Source organism: Haemorhous mexicanus, chromosome 22 (assembly GCF_027477595.1).
Source record: "Haemorhous mexicanus isolate bHaeMex1 chromosome 22, bHaeMex1.pri, whole genome shotgun sequence".
Taxonomy (NCBI): Eukaryota; Metazoa; Chordata; class Aves; order Passeriformes; family Fringillidae; genus Haemorhous; species Haemorhous mexicanus.
This window is the reverse complement of record NC_082362.1, coordinates 3,102,993-3,117,841: the sequence shown is the minus strand read 5'-3', so window position 1 is coordinate 3,117,841 and position 14,849 is coordinate 3,102,993. Positions and strand designations below refer to the sequence as shown.

The window sequence follows — 14,849 nt, the reverse complement described above, 5'->3', positions numbered from 1 at the left end:
AGATAACAATCCCACACAACAATATCACTGATACAGTGCTCCTTGGTTTATTTGTGCCTATTCAGAATGTAATGAATGCTTTCCTCAACACATCTTGCCCATAAGCATATAAAACCATGATGCAGCAGAGCCAACTCCCCAGACTGGTCCCATTAAAAGCACACTGAGGACCTCCAGGGCAATGGTTTCCAGCTTTCCAAGGACAGCCAATGGTCCAGCATCTGCTCCATGCTGGCTGCCCCTGTGCATTTCCCACAGGGGAGCATGTGCAGGACAGTGGATCTTGTTCCCTATTCAATGTTTCAGACCTTCAGCTTTTTCCTGGCACTAAAAGATTTATGCTCATGTCTTCCATTATTATGCTGCTGTGGTCACCAAGGGAAGAGGACCAAAGTCAGTGTATTGCTCTAACTGTGCTTGGCTGGACCAGCAAGGCAGCAGTAAATCCACTGCCTCTTTTTTCCACAGCTTTTACACGTTTATTCTCCAAGTGTCTGCCACCTGTGATTCGAAACACAAGGAAATGGAGAGTGGTTTCTATTCACACACACCTCAGCAAAAAGCTTTTGTACAGACTCTCTCCCTGTCTTCATACAAATAAAGGAATAAGCACTGTGCACCGTATCTTATCCCACAGAAAGCAAGTCATGCTGGCCTGAGTCTGTAGAGTCCTAATCTGTACTCAAGAGTGCTAAATAATTATCACTTACCTAATTTGCTGTAGTTTTGAGTAAGCATCCACATCGCTCAACAATTACCAGAGACAAGCATCAACACACAACCAGGTTAAAACATCTGATCATACGTGATATGATTTCTATGTCCTGATCCACTGCTTTAACCCAGTACCCACTGCCCTTCCTACACAAGCATCTTCCAGCAGAAAGGCTTCCTGCATGTGACCAGGAGCCAGGATTTGAAGCACATTCATGTGGCAGAAAGTAGGGTGCTTCAGTTAAAAACAAGCAGCCAAAAATACTTGCTGGATAAAATCTTATGAGTTCTACGTATGAAGATTTCCCCCTTATTATAACTTGACACAACATGACTGCCCTTGTCATTGCAGCTGACATGTAGCCAATGCATGCACAAAGCACCACTGGTTCCCTGTTTCTGTTCCTTCAGAAGAAAATTGAGTTTTACTAGGAGTTACATGCACTCTTACTTCATTCTGCTGCTGTACTAAAGCAATAGCAACAACAATAACTACGATAGGTACCAATGACTTCTTCTGCACCTTCAAGAACAAAACGTGTTGCTTGATGCACATGCTTGTGTGGATGCAATTGCAAGGTGCTTCTTGTGTAAATTCGTGCAAAACAAATATTTCAAGACTTGTCCTGAAGTAAGTCTTGAAGGCATACTAAATCTTTGCTCTTCTGAAAAGAAAAAACAACCCTGCTGATCCCATTTGGGGATTGAAACAGTGATTCTGGAGGGCTTGGCTAGTCCTCTCCTCACCTGTTATGCCTGCAATGGAGCTATTAGTCTCCTTGACCACTGTCCATTAACAGGATGTATCTACTGCAGAAACAAAGCTGAATATAGATTTATGCCACTGCACAGTCTCAGTGCTTAGGTACAGAACAGTACCATGACTTCTCAATAATGAAGAACAGAAATGGCAATGCTTTACATCAATTACAGCACAAGATGGGAGTCTAAACCCCGCTATCTGAATCCCTCTGTGTGAAGCTGCTTCAACCACAGCTCAGCTTCATCTCTGGTGATAACATGTCTACTACCCTCCCCCAGCACTATCACAAGGCTTTAATTAAAGCACTCACACAATTCTGTGATACATCATGTTATTTACAATATTGTAAGGCTCTGTGCAGGCTGAAATCCTGGATACAAAGAGGTTTTTTGCTCATGGCTTTTTCAGCCAGCACTATTTAGACTTCTGTTGTCCAAATCAAGAAACCTTGCTGGGTCTCTATCAGTGATACAACTCACTGCTGATGTCTGGGTCACCTCCCTGCTGCTCCTCCTTGGGTCACTTTCAGCAGCCTGTCACGTTCCCTTGTGTCAAGGGGACCACAGCTGTCACACCCACACTGTGTAGGGTGTCATAGCTGATGTCTACTTCCCTCCCCAAAGAGGCTGCCACTGCCCTTAAGTCAAGGCACTTCCATCGTGCAGCACTGCTCAGCCTGGGCTGCCTCAAGAAATGGTACTCCAGGTTCTGCACAGACATTGTGCCTCAGAGAGGAAGGGCAAACCTTGGTCTGCATCACACCAGAGCCAGCTGTGGGTATCTTGGGGTGCCCACTTCTGCAACTGTAGCTGCATTGAGCATTTGGGCACGGTGGCAGGTCCTGCTGGCAGTTCAAGGGGAGGCTTAAGGATGGAAAAGGCAAGGCACTTATAGCTGCAGCTCAGCTACTGGAGAACAACATCCTGTAAAACACTACCTATGAAGCTGTCAAGTTTTCAATGCCTGCTGCAAAATCTAATCCCTGCTACGCTTTATGCTCAGCTTCTCCTGAAACCCAGGGTCTGCCATAGACATTTAAAGCTTAGCTGAACAAAGCATTAGGGGAGAGGCTCTATGGACCAATGGCATGGTCAGTGGGGTATGCAGAGAGGTGACCTGAAGAGGGATTTACCATTTCTAAAACTCCAGCTATAAGAAAGAAATCAAGAGTGGACAAGAAGAAGGATAAAAGACAGAATGGGCTGTTGTGCTACCTAGGGGACTTGTAAGCTCTTTGCAACATCTGCAGAAGGGGTTGAATCGAGAACCAGAAACCCTGCAATGATGCTAGTTAAATGCTTCAATGAATTGGAAGTTATCTTCCAGTATATTTTTAGTTGGCACCAACAGACATTACATAATGGCTATTACATAACAGCACTACAGCTACAAATACTGTCTTTTGGCTTTTTGTTTGGTTGTTTTTCTTTCTTTCTCTCACCCTCTTTTTCTCCAAGATCTTCTTAGTGGAGGATTGATCAATAAATGCACTTTCCATCAAATGAGGCAGGCAAATCCTTAAGAGAAAAAACAAATGGAGTAAAAATATTGCTACTAAGCCTGTGAGTGCTTCTCTCTTGCCCAGCCTCAAACAGAATTAACTATTCCCAGAATAGAAATTCCACTAAGGCTTCTCTTTAGTTTAAAGGGACAGGCTGTGATTCTGTGCAGACACTAAATTTCTCAATACTGTTTTTTTTTTCTATCTCACAGTGATGGTTCAGAAGACAAAAATAAGAGGGTGGGGGAGAAGCACTACATAAGAGATGCTGAAGAAAAACTGAAGGGTTTTTTTTATCTGCTGGTAAGATCATTGCCTGTTGGTGCTCCTTTAAAATCTTCTTTGGCATATTTTTATCTTTTCTTCTAAACAGCCATACTGGCAGAGCAACAAAGACTTTTGCTTCCAGACTATGCACTACATAAAAAAGAGAAGAAAGTTTCCAGAAGCCAGAAATATTTCCTTTCTATACTTCCTATCTCTGAACCTAAAGAGAGCCAAAGCAGGAACACTGCCTCTGAATGCAGAAATAAAATCAGTTCAGTGGCACACCACAAGCTCCCATATTATGTCACCCCCAGTTTAGGCAAGGGCCCTCTGTGCTGCTGTACTCCTAGCACAGAGCTTTCCTGACAAGCACAGCACTCCCAGCACTGCTGCCTTTCTCATGCTGGTCCTCTAAAACAAATGAGCTGATTCCAGGAAGAGCAAGAGACATAATCTGACAAATAATCTCTTCTTTGCTAGCAAGCTGCTCCCTTCTGTTGTTTCTCTCTTCCACCTCCCTAAACCTGGAAATGCCACTCATGCTCTCCTGACCTATAAATAAACCAAACCCTGGACTACCTAGATGGGAAGGCAGCATGTTGTGCACTTCACTGGTGTCACACACAGGATCAAAAACAACCCCGGGAAGGTGGAGAAAGAAAAAACACAAACAAATGCAGCCACTTGGAGAGCACTATGTCAGCTCAGGGAGAGACTTGTTTGCTTTAAAAGCCATTGCAGCACAGAGCAGACCCCACTACTGACAGTGGTGCTCTGGAGGCAGCAACTGCAGTCCCCTGTGGAAGCACAGCCTGGCAGGGCTGCTGCTGTGAACATGAGCAAAAACCCAAGAAAGCAGGACAAAGAGGAAGCAAAGACATGAAAACAAATTAGCTGGCATGACAGTGTTAGGTGTGGACTGAAGTAGTGCAGTTAGGGGAGAAGGAATAGGATACAAAAACTTGACAAATGTACTAAGATGTAGTATTACATGGAGGATAGTGCCTTGTTTTGTGGACTTCTGCCACCTAGCTATTATGATCTTCAACCATTAACCTCAGGAAGAGGAAATCTGCTGGGAAAGCTGGCTTGAAAAGTTGTTTTGAGCTGTGAAGGTATGAATGCATGAGACTTCTTCCGCAAGTAGTCTGTGCTAACCACAAAGAATACAGTCCATTTGTCCTTCAGGACTGAAAATATTAAGAGAAACAAGTGTCAAAAGCAGTAGGTTTACTTGCATTTGTCACAGATTTCTCCTCAATACAAACTACTTAGGGATTTTACAATAACAGATCACTTGTAGCACTGAAAAATAGCAAACACACATTAACTGATACAAAGGTTCATGTTCTCAGGAGAAAAACTCCTAGTTCATTTCAAAGCACCCCCCTGCTTCCAGGCCCAGGTGCTTGGGACAAAGGCCCTCGATATGGCAGCAGTGGTGTTGCTGCTGAGTGCCCTTCTCAAGATCAAAGCCCTGCAGGCAAACATGGCACAACTGCTAAATCCCTTGTTAATGAACCCTCGGCACGGCTGTACTTGGATAGCAGTGGCTTCCTGTGCACGTCTGCAAAGCAAGGGGAAAAGACATCCTCAGGAATCCAGGGCTGAACAGATGGAGGGGCACTGTTTATCCAACACCGCCTGCAGTTGGTGCTGCAGCCCTGGTGCCAGAGTCGCAGCACACAGCCTGTCCCCAGACAGCGCAGCCACAATGGGAGCGCGCCCGGGGGCTTTCCTGCCTGGGGGAAAGAAAAGGATGTTTAATTGAAAAGGAAGGGAGCAGCATACAGACTGTGTGAACTTGTAAAAATCAGGTTTCACTCTGACATACTCAAATTTGGGCCAAGGGAAACCAGCTGGACTTTGCAAGGTCATCTCAGTGGACCCAAACATGCATTCCCATTCCCACCCAGCCTCTCTGCACATACCTTTGCGACAGCCTGACATACCAAACCTCTCTCCTGGGAGAGCAGCAGGGTTATCCCTCATAGCCTTGAGGCATAATGCACTGAGGTTCAGTTCCATGGTGTTTCTGAGCTCTTTGGTTTCTTACTTTTAAGAGACTTCCAGGGAAGTGCATACAACGGGATTGTGAAGAATCCTACTAACCAGCTGCATGTCCAAGCACGAGCCTCTGCAAACATGCTGCTGCTGCTGTGCAAAAAAAAAAAGCCAACTCCACTGTAAAGATTGTTCCACTGATTTAAGATGGAATTTAAACATATTTAAGTCATATAAGTAATATGTATTAAATTTAAGAATAAAATAAAAAGTCTCAGATCAGCAAAATACGAACCATTAATCAAACAGACACTCTGAAAAACTTCACTGTGAAATCTCTAGTGATTAGCTATGGGCCCTCTGCCAAGGAGGTCTGTGAGCTCTGTTTCACTGACATGTATTTTTAAACAGCCTCCAGCAAAGAGGAGCTCCATTTGGGGCACAGAATACCAGCTTTGGGGGCTGGGACCAGTGTCTGCCACAGATCATCTTGCAAAGCATCTCACTGGATCCCAGCTCCATCTAAAAGGCCCTGCTCCTAATTCCTGCCTAGCTTTTACAACAGAATCTGCAGGGCATCACCACCTCCTTCCAACACTCACAGATGAGAGCTGTGTACATCTGTAATATACACCATGCAGACAAAAAAAGCCCCACAGCTGAAAGATTTTCAGGTAAAATACAGCCAGTCTATGGTAGTTAGCCCTATCATTCCCAGCTGTATTTAATGCATTACCTGAAATCACTCTTCAGTAGAGAGCCTGTGGCCTCTTTAACAGCCTATTGATTACATGTATTGCACAATCCACGATGCAAACTGCTAGCAGCATCTCTCAGACTGCATTAACATCACCTGCAACTCCAGGTATGCTGAAATCTGCCTGGGCTGGGTAAGGAGAACTGACATTTCATCAACCTAGTGGCCCCTGCCCACTTGTGCTGAGCACAATATGTATAACTTCTCTGTTTGCAAATTGCCCAGAATGCTCCAGAGACAAGAGTTTACTCTGGTAACAAACACAGAATTAAGCTGACAGTTTAAAAAGATAAGTAAAATGTTGCTTTCCATTCAAATTAGGGGGAAAAATGATTAGTTATAAGCAAAGAACTTCTCCCACTGAGTGTTTATCCTGGAATGCATCAAGAGGTATCTGCATTACTGCAAATCCTCATCAACAGAAATGCAAATGTTTAGAAAGAGGGAGAAACAGAGGAACAAGATGATCTTTTCCTTCCAACACAAACCATCCTATAATGGAAAATAACACCAGTTAAAAGGTTTTTCAGATTAGTCTGTATGAAAGAAAATGGGCAAGCAGTGCTCATCTAAACTCTGCCAAAGCAGTAACCACTTAAAAGGTGCAGAAGCCCTGCAGCATGGGGGCCAGGACAGCCCTGATGGAGTAGCTGCCCAGTGCTGGCCCCAGTGGGAGCCCATGAACCAACCACTGCTCACCTGGGAGCAGGCAGCACTCACTCCTCTGCTCTGTCAGAGCCACCACTGCCCTCCCTGACAGTGCTGGTGGGGGTTCAACCCCCCAGCCACTTCTGCAGCTTCTCAAGACCCTAGAATAGAACAAGGCACAGCCCAAAGGATGCCTGTAAGGGCCAATTGTTGAGCCAGAAGCACCACTGTGGCTTGGCTTCTACCTGCCTACCCTGCAGGACATACCAGATGGGGAAAAGAAAACCCTGCAGAGGAAGGTGAGGCGCTAATTATTAAAAAAAAAAAAAAAAAAGAGCAAGCAGAAAAGCAGCATCAAGATGTTCAGCATGCCTCACCAACTGTGAGAGGGCTCATATAACATGCAGTTTGGTTTTAAATGCTTGCATGACCTAAGTTTTTAATCTAAGTTTTTACTGAACACTTGCAGCAAATGGAGCAGAAACAGCCATACTCCAAAGGACCCTGCACTTGTTTCCAAGAGGTGTTTCTTGCCTCCATGAGTTTACATTTCCATCTAATCCAGAGAGACCATGGATATAAGCAAAAATACATTCTGGCTGCTTGCAGAGCATGAGAAGCAAAGGAGAGCAAAGAAGATAAGTAGAAACAAGAATAGTTTAAATTCATTTCTGCAGACATAATCCAAGAAGTGTGAAGTGGAACTTCACTGTACATTGCAGGCAATCAAAAGCAAAAGTCAGTCCCATGACAGGGCTTAGCAGAAACACAGCACAAGCTCTTAGGCAAAGAAATAAAACAGACATCTTCAGAATAAACACAAGTTCTGCAAGAACTGACTGAGTGAGATCATGGATGTCCCAGAGAAGGAGGCTCTAAGTGATGCAGACTAACACCCTGCTCCCCAGCTCTACCCTCTCCTTCTGAGCTGGTCAGTCCATGGGCAGACAGGCACACAGCCTGTCAGGGACTGAAATGGCTTGTCACGGACATATTTTCTGAAAAATACTTTTGCTAGGATTTTTCTCCTGAGAAGCTGAGAGGCCTCAGAAAGGAAATGTAAACAATGATTATCTGCTGCTGTGGAATGCAACAGGTGCATCTTTGACTGGTCCATGTGAGTTGTTTTTACTTGATGACCAATGACAGCCACCTGTGTCGAGGCTGTGAGCAGTCACAAGATTTTATCATTCCATTCCTTTCCTTGGTGAAATCCTTTCTTCTGTTCTTTTAGAGTAGTTTTAATATATGGTTTTCTTTTAATATAATATATATAATAAAATAATAACTCAGCCTTCTGAAACATGGAGTCAAGATTCTCATCTCTTCCCTTGTGCTGGGACCCCTGCAAACACCACCACAATGGCTCGTGCCTTTAACACTGTTATGGAGGAGTTTTGCCCACTAGAGCAAAAACTGTATAAAGATTCAACAACCACAAAAGCCTCCTTGAAGATGCCTGACTGGAACTTTGGTCTGTAAATTAAGCTGCCTAGATAAGATAAAGGGGACACTTGGTTCCATCCGTTCAGGTCTAGGGAGAAACAAACGAGGCTGAGGGAAAGGAATGCACAAGAAAGCCAAACCCAGCAGCTGCACTGAGAATCATCTCTGGCTGGGTTTGAGGTGGGGGAGCCCACAGAAGCCAGGTTTATACAGCCTCCCCGTGAAGTGGGGTGGGGAGAAGGAGGTTTTGGGTGCATGGTGTAACCTCTGATTAGAGGCACTGAACTCCCATCCTCCCTTACACAAATTGGCCCAGCTGTGGAACCTCCAACCCCACAGGCCACATCCACGGGACATTCAAGTGAGAGTCAGAGGAGGGGGCATCATAATCCATCAAAGACCCCCCAAAGCACTCCCCAGACTCATTCCTGAGGCTGTGCACCACAGGACTGCATGTGACACAAAACGATGCAACAGATACAGAGTCTGCTGTGAGAGCCTGGTCCCTGCCCTGGGGGATTGTGTTGGGGGCATTCCCCCTTGGCCTGAATATCCATGAATCCATCAGACTCTGTGCTTTTTGGGGGACCTTCATGACCAAGATGACCAGCTGGAGTGAATCAATGGAACATCACTGGGATCCATGGAATGGTGATATTTTCTTTATTCTGTCTCTCTGTCCCCCCACCTCTGCTACTTCTTTCTCTTCCTTCTTCTCTTTTCCTCTCTCTCATATTTACTATTAAATAAGACCATTTATTTAATTTAATATTAAATAAAAATACTACTGACCTTGGCATATGGTCTTGTTTGCACCTAAATTTGGGCAGAGGCATTTCTAATAACTTTAAAACTGGATCATGACACAGCCCTAGCAGCAGCCTCACAGCTCAGCATGCCCTCAGCTTCCACTCTAGCCTTCAGGCTGTCCTCCCCAACTCTGTTCCCAAAGTGCTGCTTTGACACAGCTAACCTCTAATTTATAAGAATTAGAACCGGGCCTCCAAAGCTTGGGTCCTAGAAATCAAAGGATAGCTCTGCTGTGCCCCACTGTTGTTGTGAAATGCCATGGGACAGCACTGTATGAAAGAAAGCACAGAAGAGAAGCATCTCACAGAACAAAGCCGTTGTGTTTGTACTGGACTTGTATGACCTCTTCCTTCGAGTAAACAAATCCAGACCTCTGAACCAGACACAGCTAGCGATGACTCTCCACTCCCAGAACCCCCAGCCAATCCTAAAGATGAAAGAGAGCAAGAAAACACTGGTTGTTGCAGCCCAGTCTCTCCCAAGTGTGGCATAGATGGTCCTTCAGACACATAAAAACAATCTGCACTTGAGTTAATAATCAATAAACTTCTTATTTGTTTATTAAGCTTTTATAACTTCCCTATACATGTGCCCTTGATGAAAAGAGTGCTCCTTCTCAGTATAGCTGGACATTACCTGTACATTTTCTCCATAGGGTCAGTTACAGCAGATCCCATGCCAGCCTGGAATTTAGGAGCTATTACCTACACTTGGAAAGCAATGCATTCATCACCAGTCAGGGATCAAGCTCCACAGTACTGGTCAGTCCCCAGTGGGAACAGCTCATCCTGACATGCTGCAAACCAAGTGAAGGGCTAATGCACGTGCCCCAGCCCCTCATTGAAAGTTAAAGACCCATTTAGCACCTGGTGCTGAAAATGGTGGTTCCTTGCCCACAACTCACAAATCATCATCCTGCAGCCTGCTCTACTCAACCACTTTGGCACAGTAACTGAGGATTTATTTTACACATGAAAATGTTTAAAGTGGTGCAATATTGAGTGCTCTGCAGGTGGGAGGCTGCCAAACAGAGGTTGTCACAGGCAGGGCCACAATCCAATATATCATGAAAGCAGTATTTCCATTCCTGCCATTTGCTTTATTTAGTCTCCAGCTTCCCACAGTGGGAAGGACAGGGCTGTCTGCAGCCACAGCCACACTCAGCACTCAGCCAGGTGCCACCCCAGTGCCAGAGCTCTGGGCACTGTAACAGAGCTCAAAGCAGCAGCCTGTAATGATGCAACTGAATGCCTCATGAGGCACATACAAGAGGAGGTAAATTAGCACAGGCAAACTGAGTTTTTTAATAACCACAGGCACGTTTAGTAATAGTTAAACAAAATGCTCAGGAACAAAACCAGTACAACTACCATCTTGGGCACTGAAAACTGCTGAAAAACTGCAATTGTATCAGAGCTTCATGGCCTGCTGCACATGCTGCTGCTTTAGAGCCAGCTCATCCTCCTGAAATGCACTGAAAATGTAGCTGGCCTTTTCCACTGCCCTGAGCTGATCTGAATGAAAGACACTGCTTGCTGTCTGGCAGGTACTTGCTGCCTTGAGCATCCTCGTGGGCAGTGCAAGGAGCAAGTGCTCTAGGTGGATACTTTCTGCTTGCCCACAAACTCAGCACCCACCAGCCTGTTCCTCTTTCTTCTCTTCCCTCCTCCCACCTCTCCACCCCAGTCTCCCTCTAGTACAGCTCAAACTGCAGCATCTCCTCCTATTCTCCTTGTTGCTATGTCCATCTTTACTCTTTTTTGTCTCTTCTTGTCTTCCCCACTGATCCTGTACCTGTCTTCCCAGACATTGGATCTACCCCCTGTCTGTATCTCCATCATTCTCACAGATTCGTCCCCTAAAATCTCAGAATAGCTATTTATACATTTCTTCTGCTTCTTCCTAAGAGTAACACCAGGGTCAGAAACCTCCCTTGCTCCTGAACACCACCAAGGATCTCTGCTCCCTACTGCACTATTGAGCCTCCTCCAAAACCAGGGGTACAGCATCCTCTGCCAGCATGAGCTGCACTACAGACTGCAAAAAACCCACCAGACTGGATGTGCCACTCCTGACACTGTGGCTGAAAAACTCTAGGGTACACAAACCTCCACCTGGGCTGAATGATTTAATGAGGTGAAGGTACCTTCTCACACAAAGACACCTCTGCTGCCAGGGTGTGACAGGACTAGAGCTCTTCAAAAAAAATCAATTGTCAGTATTTTGCAGTATTTCTTTCCAAGCTATTCCCGAGAATGCCTTAAACAAAATAAAAAATACTTGAAGAAAGTGATGACATAACCTCCTCCCAGGTTACCAAATTTCACAGAGGTTTAGTCAGACCATGGGCATTTTACTGGCAAAGCTACCAGAAAGCTGAACTGTCAGCCCCACCTAGAGCAAGTGTTAAACTTTTGCTGACACAGTTCATTATCTTGCAAAACAAATTGTCCCAAGTGAACTGTGACATTAATGTGTGTGATTCTCCAGTTGTTCAGGCGATTAAAGTGTAAGATGTATTAGAAGTAAGGATAGAAAATAGCCTTTGCAAAATATTTTTCAGATCATTAGCTGACAGAATTTTCTACACAATTTCACTCTCTCATTTCTGAGTACAAGTGCCTTCTCCTTATTAAGTGCTTCCCAACCTGCTAAGCATGATGTGTTTTCAGTGGATGCACTACTCACACAAAGGATATCAGTGACTCCAGCTCTTACTCCACTATTTCACCCAGCTGGAGAAGATCAGGTGAAATTAGGCCTATATTGACAAGCAGCTGCCTTGTTTCACTCACCCCAAAGGAAAAAAGGCCAAATCAGTCTTACTCTCTAACCCATGAGTAGCTAAAATGTTAGAATTGAAGAAAGAAGCTGGGAGAAAATCAAGAGATTATTGCATATCTGTCCACTGTAAATTATATTATTATATTATAAAGTCACTATTCAGCAACTGAACTTAGTCATACACACATCAGTAATGAAGCTTCTCTGCCTTCTGCTCATGTTGGCAATAAGGACCTTCTGCTTTTTTGTTCAAACTTTTCTTGCCACCTAGAATCTTTGAGCTGCAATAGCTGCTTGGAAAAAAAGCACTTGGTAAACACACAAGAGCCTTTCAGATTTTTGCTTTCTGGACCACATGACTATCATTCTTTATCCTGTGGCAGAGGCTAGGAGACCTAGTCATGGAGCTGCCTTGAGCTCACTGCAGGAAAAACAAAAGAAACAGAAAAATTCAAACCCACATAAAGCAGCAGATGAAAAGCTGTATTTAACTCCTTACCCAATTTTCCACTGAGTGCCTTCAAAGCATTACTTCTGCATTTTCAAACAAGGAAGCAAACTGCACCCTATGCCAGGAGCCCAATGACAACAAAAGTGTCCCAGTCCAGAAGAGTCCATCAAAAGCCTCCTGAACTCAAGCACAGGAATCTCTACAGAACAGGCTGGTTTTTCCCCAGTAAATTTCCCTCCAGAAACTTCTCAGCTGAAGTGACTTTTTAAAGCAGCTAGTTAAGGACTGAGAATTAGTGACAAATACACCTGAAACACTGCAGTGCTCTGCAAGGAGTAGCCCAGCACACACCTTATGTCCTGTACAGAGGAGCCCTGCTCCAAAGCCAGTGTTCTGCACTGCCAACAGAACATCAATGCCCTTTGTCACAGAACCCAAGTGACACCAAGCCACCCAAGGAGACTCCTGTGTAGAGAAGACATCTGCTCATGCCATCTTCCCCTGTGAAGAGCCAGCCTCATCCACCTGCCCTGCCTCTCCTCACTTCCATGGGGCAGGACAGAAAGGGGTCCTCATCTTTTGGATATTGAAGCCATGTTCAGCACACAAGGGGCTTGCTAAAAGCAGCTCAATATGCTTAAAATTAAGAAGGTGCAAATGACTTAAAGATGCAGCCATTAGTCCACAAAGAGCTATTAAACCTCCTGTTCTCAAGAGTATTTTCCTTTGGGGTTGGTGAAGTACACTCTGAAGTTCCTTTGAACTTCATGTTTATGAGATACACAAATTATACTTTTGAAAGCAAACTGGTTTCAGTTTGTGGTTTCCTTTCATCCAAATGGGTGGTAATCTGAGACAATCTGAGAAGCTTTCATGGATTGTCCTTGATTCTTGGACACATAAATACATTTCCTTGTACAGAAAGGTACATTCAAGCCACTAAAACTAGGCACATTGTGGCATGTTGGGAGCACTCATCTAGGTCAAGAATTTGTTGATACAAATTCTAAAAATGAATTTTGGGGGAAAAATTCTATCTGCTCTATTTAGAGCATGAAAAACCACGGTAAACATCCATCAGAGCAGGCAGTCCTGTCTGCTGCAAACAGCACAGAGCTTGTTTAAGAGGCTACTTTATTTTTGTTCACTGGCTAAAATGCAAGGGCAGGCATCCAACAGAGGTTTATCCACATGATGGTCCACATAAATTCTCATCCCACTTCTCCAAAAGCTCAATACTTACTTTTTAAAAGAAACAAAATAAAACACCTAATTCATCAAACTTAAAACCTGAGGATGTCAGCAGTACAACAACAGTACTCAAGAGGTCAGGACACAACCTGTCATCAAACTCCTGAGGATTCCCTGCTTTATTGGGCTTGCCTTTCTTAAGGATGTCAGTGCCCATGTGTGAGCTGCTTTTTTAACTTGCCAGCTACAGAAAAACTTGGTTTGGTCCTGGCAGTGAAAAATCCAATATATTTTATAGTGAAAATCCAACATATTTTTCAGTTTTAAGCTAGAGTTTAAGGACAGATTTCTGAAAAAGAAGAACTAAAAATGATTTCTCTTAAACATCTTCTCTATCCCTGAATAAATATATACAAATATAGGCATATACACTAACATATATAGGCTTTATACACACACACACACACACACACACACACACATATATATTTAAATTGGCAACTCCTAAGTATACAAGATCAGCTCAAAGCGTTTCAGTAAATAAACATCTTAACGAAGCCCAGGGAAGCAGAAGAAAACAACTGTGAAATAAATACCTCACAGATACAGTTACTTCAGCAGGGCTCCAGAGATTAACAGTTACTTAGTGCTTGCAATCTGCTCAGCAATGTGAAAGACACAAAGAAAAAGAAATCAGGTTTCTGGGGACCCTCCAAGGGCTTGTCAACCACAATGCCAGTGTTGCTGACACTGCCAGTCCTTGAGAAGTCACCTCTCACATTTTATCAACCTCTTCAAGTTAATGTACTCCAAAACCAACTCAAACAATAAATACAGACTGTGACTGTGGAGATACAATTCTTTCCAAGTGTAAAAATTCAAGAAACGTGGAAGTATGGAAGTTGGAACTGAAGAGGAATTGGTAAATCTTGTAAAATAAACATGAGAATGTTTTGGTAGAATATGGTGATGGAAGTTCCAGAGAGTGCAAACCCAAAAGAAAAATGGACAAGCAAAACTGGAACATGTTTACCATTGTGCCTAGATGGTCTGCAGAAACCTTGGAGAAGGATTATGAAGGAAAATAAACCTGAGGTTTTATGCTGCTCTGAAGGAAGTTAATTGCATCTCTGAAGAAGCACATTGCATCTTACACCTGACTTTGATTCTAGTCAGGATTTAGGATTTATGAACTATATGATTCAAACTCAAGCACATTCATAGAGAGAGGGAGAGGGAAAGACAGAAGGAGGTATGAACCCAAACATATTGTAATTCTTTTGATTTGTCTTCTGGGGATGAAGTGTTCTTATTTTAGGATTTTATTCTTCTCTACCATGAGAAAATCTACTGGATATTTTCTGTTAAGTGCACTATAGCTGTAATACAGCTGTCACAGATAGGACTTTAAGGGAGGATATATTGTGAAACAGCTCATCAAAAGGCAGAATTTGTCTTAGAAAGTTAAGATCTCCCACAGAACTTTTAAGAAAAATAACAAGAAGTAGTCAGT

General features: G+C 43.7%; 1 protein-coding gene across 2 annotated transcripts in view; it reads right to left on the bottom strand.

The window, feature by feature from the left end:
- CASTOR2 (cytosolic arginine sensor for mTORC1 subunit 2) overlaps positions 1–14,849 on the bottom strand; it is a 127,854-nt gene that overhangs the window by 40,062 nt on the left and 72,943 nt on the right. The window contains exon 2 of one of the 2 annotated variants that reach the window (XM_059866337.1): positions 5,177–5,402. The exons of the other annotated variant lie outside the window; for it this stretch is intronic. Within the exon in view, the coding sequence (XP_059722320.1) occupies positions 5,177–5,273 (97 nt within the window). The 5' untranslated portion in view covers positions 5,274–5,402. The remainder of the gene's footprint in view (positions 1–5,176; positions 5,403–14,849) is intronic. 2 annotated transcript variants of the gene reach the window in all.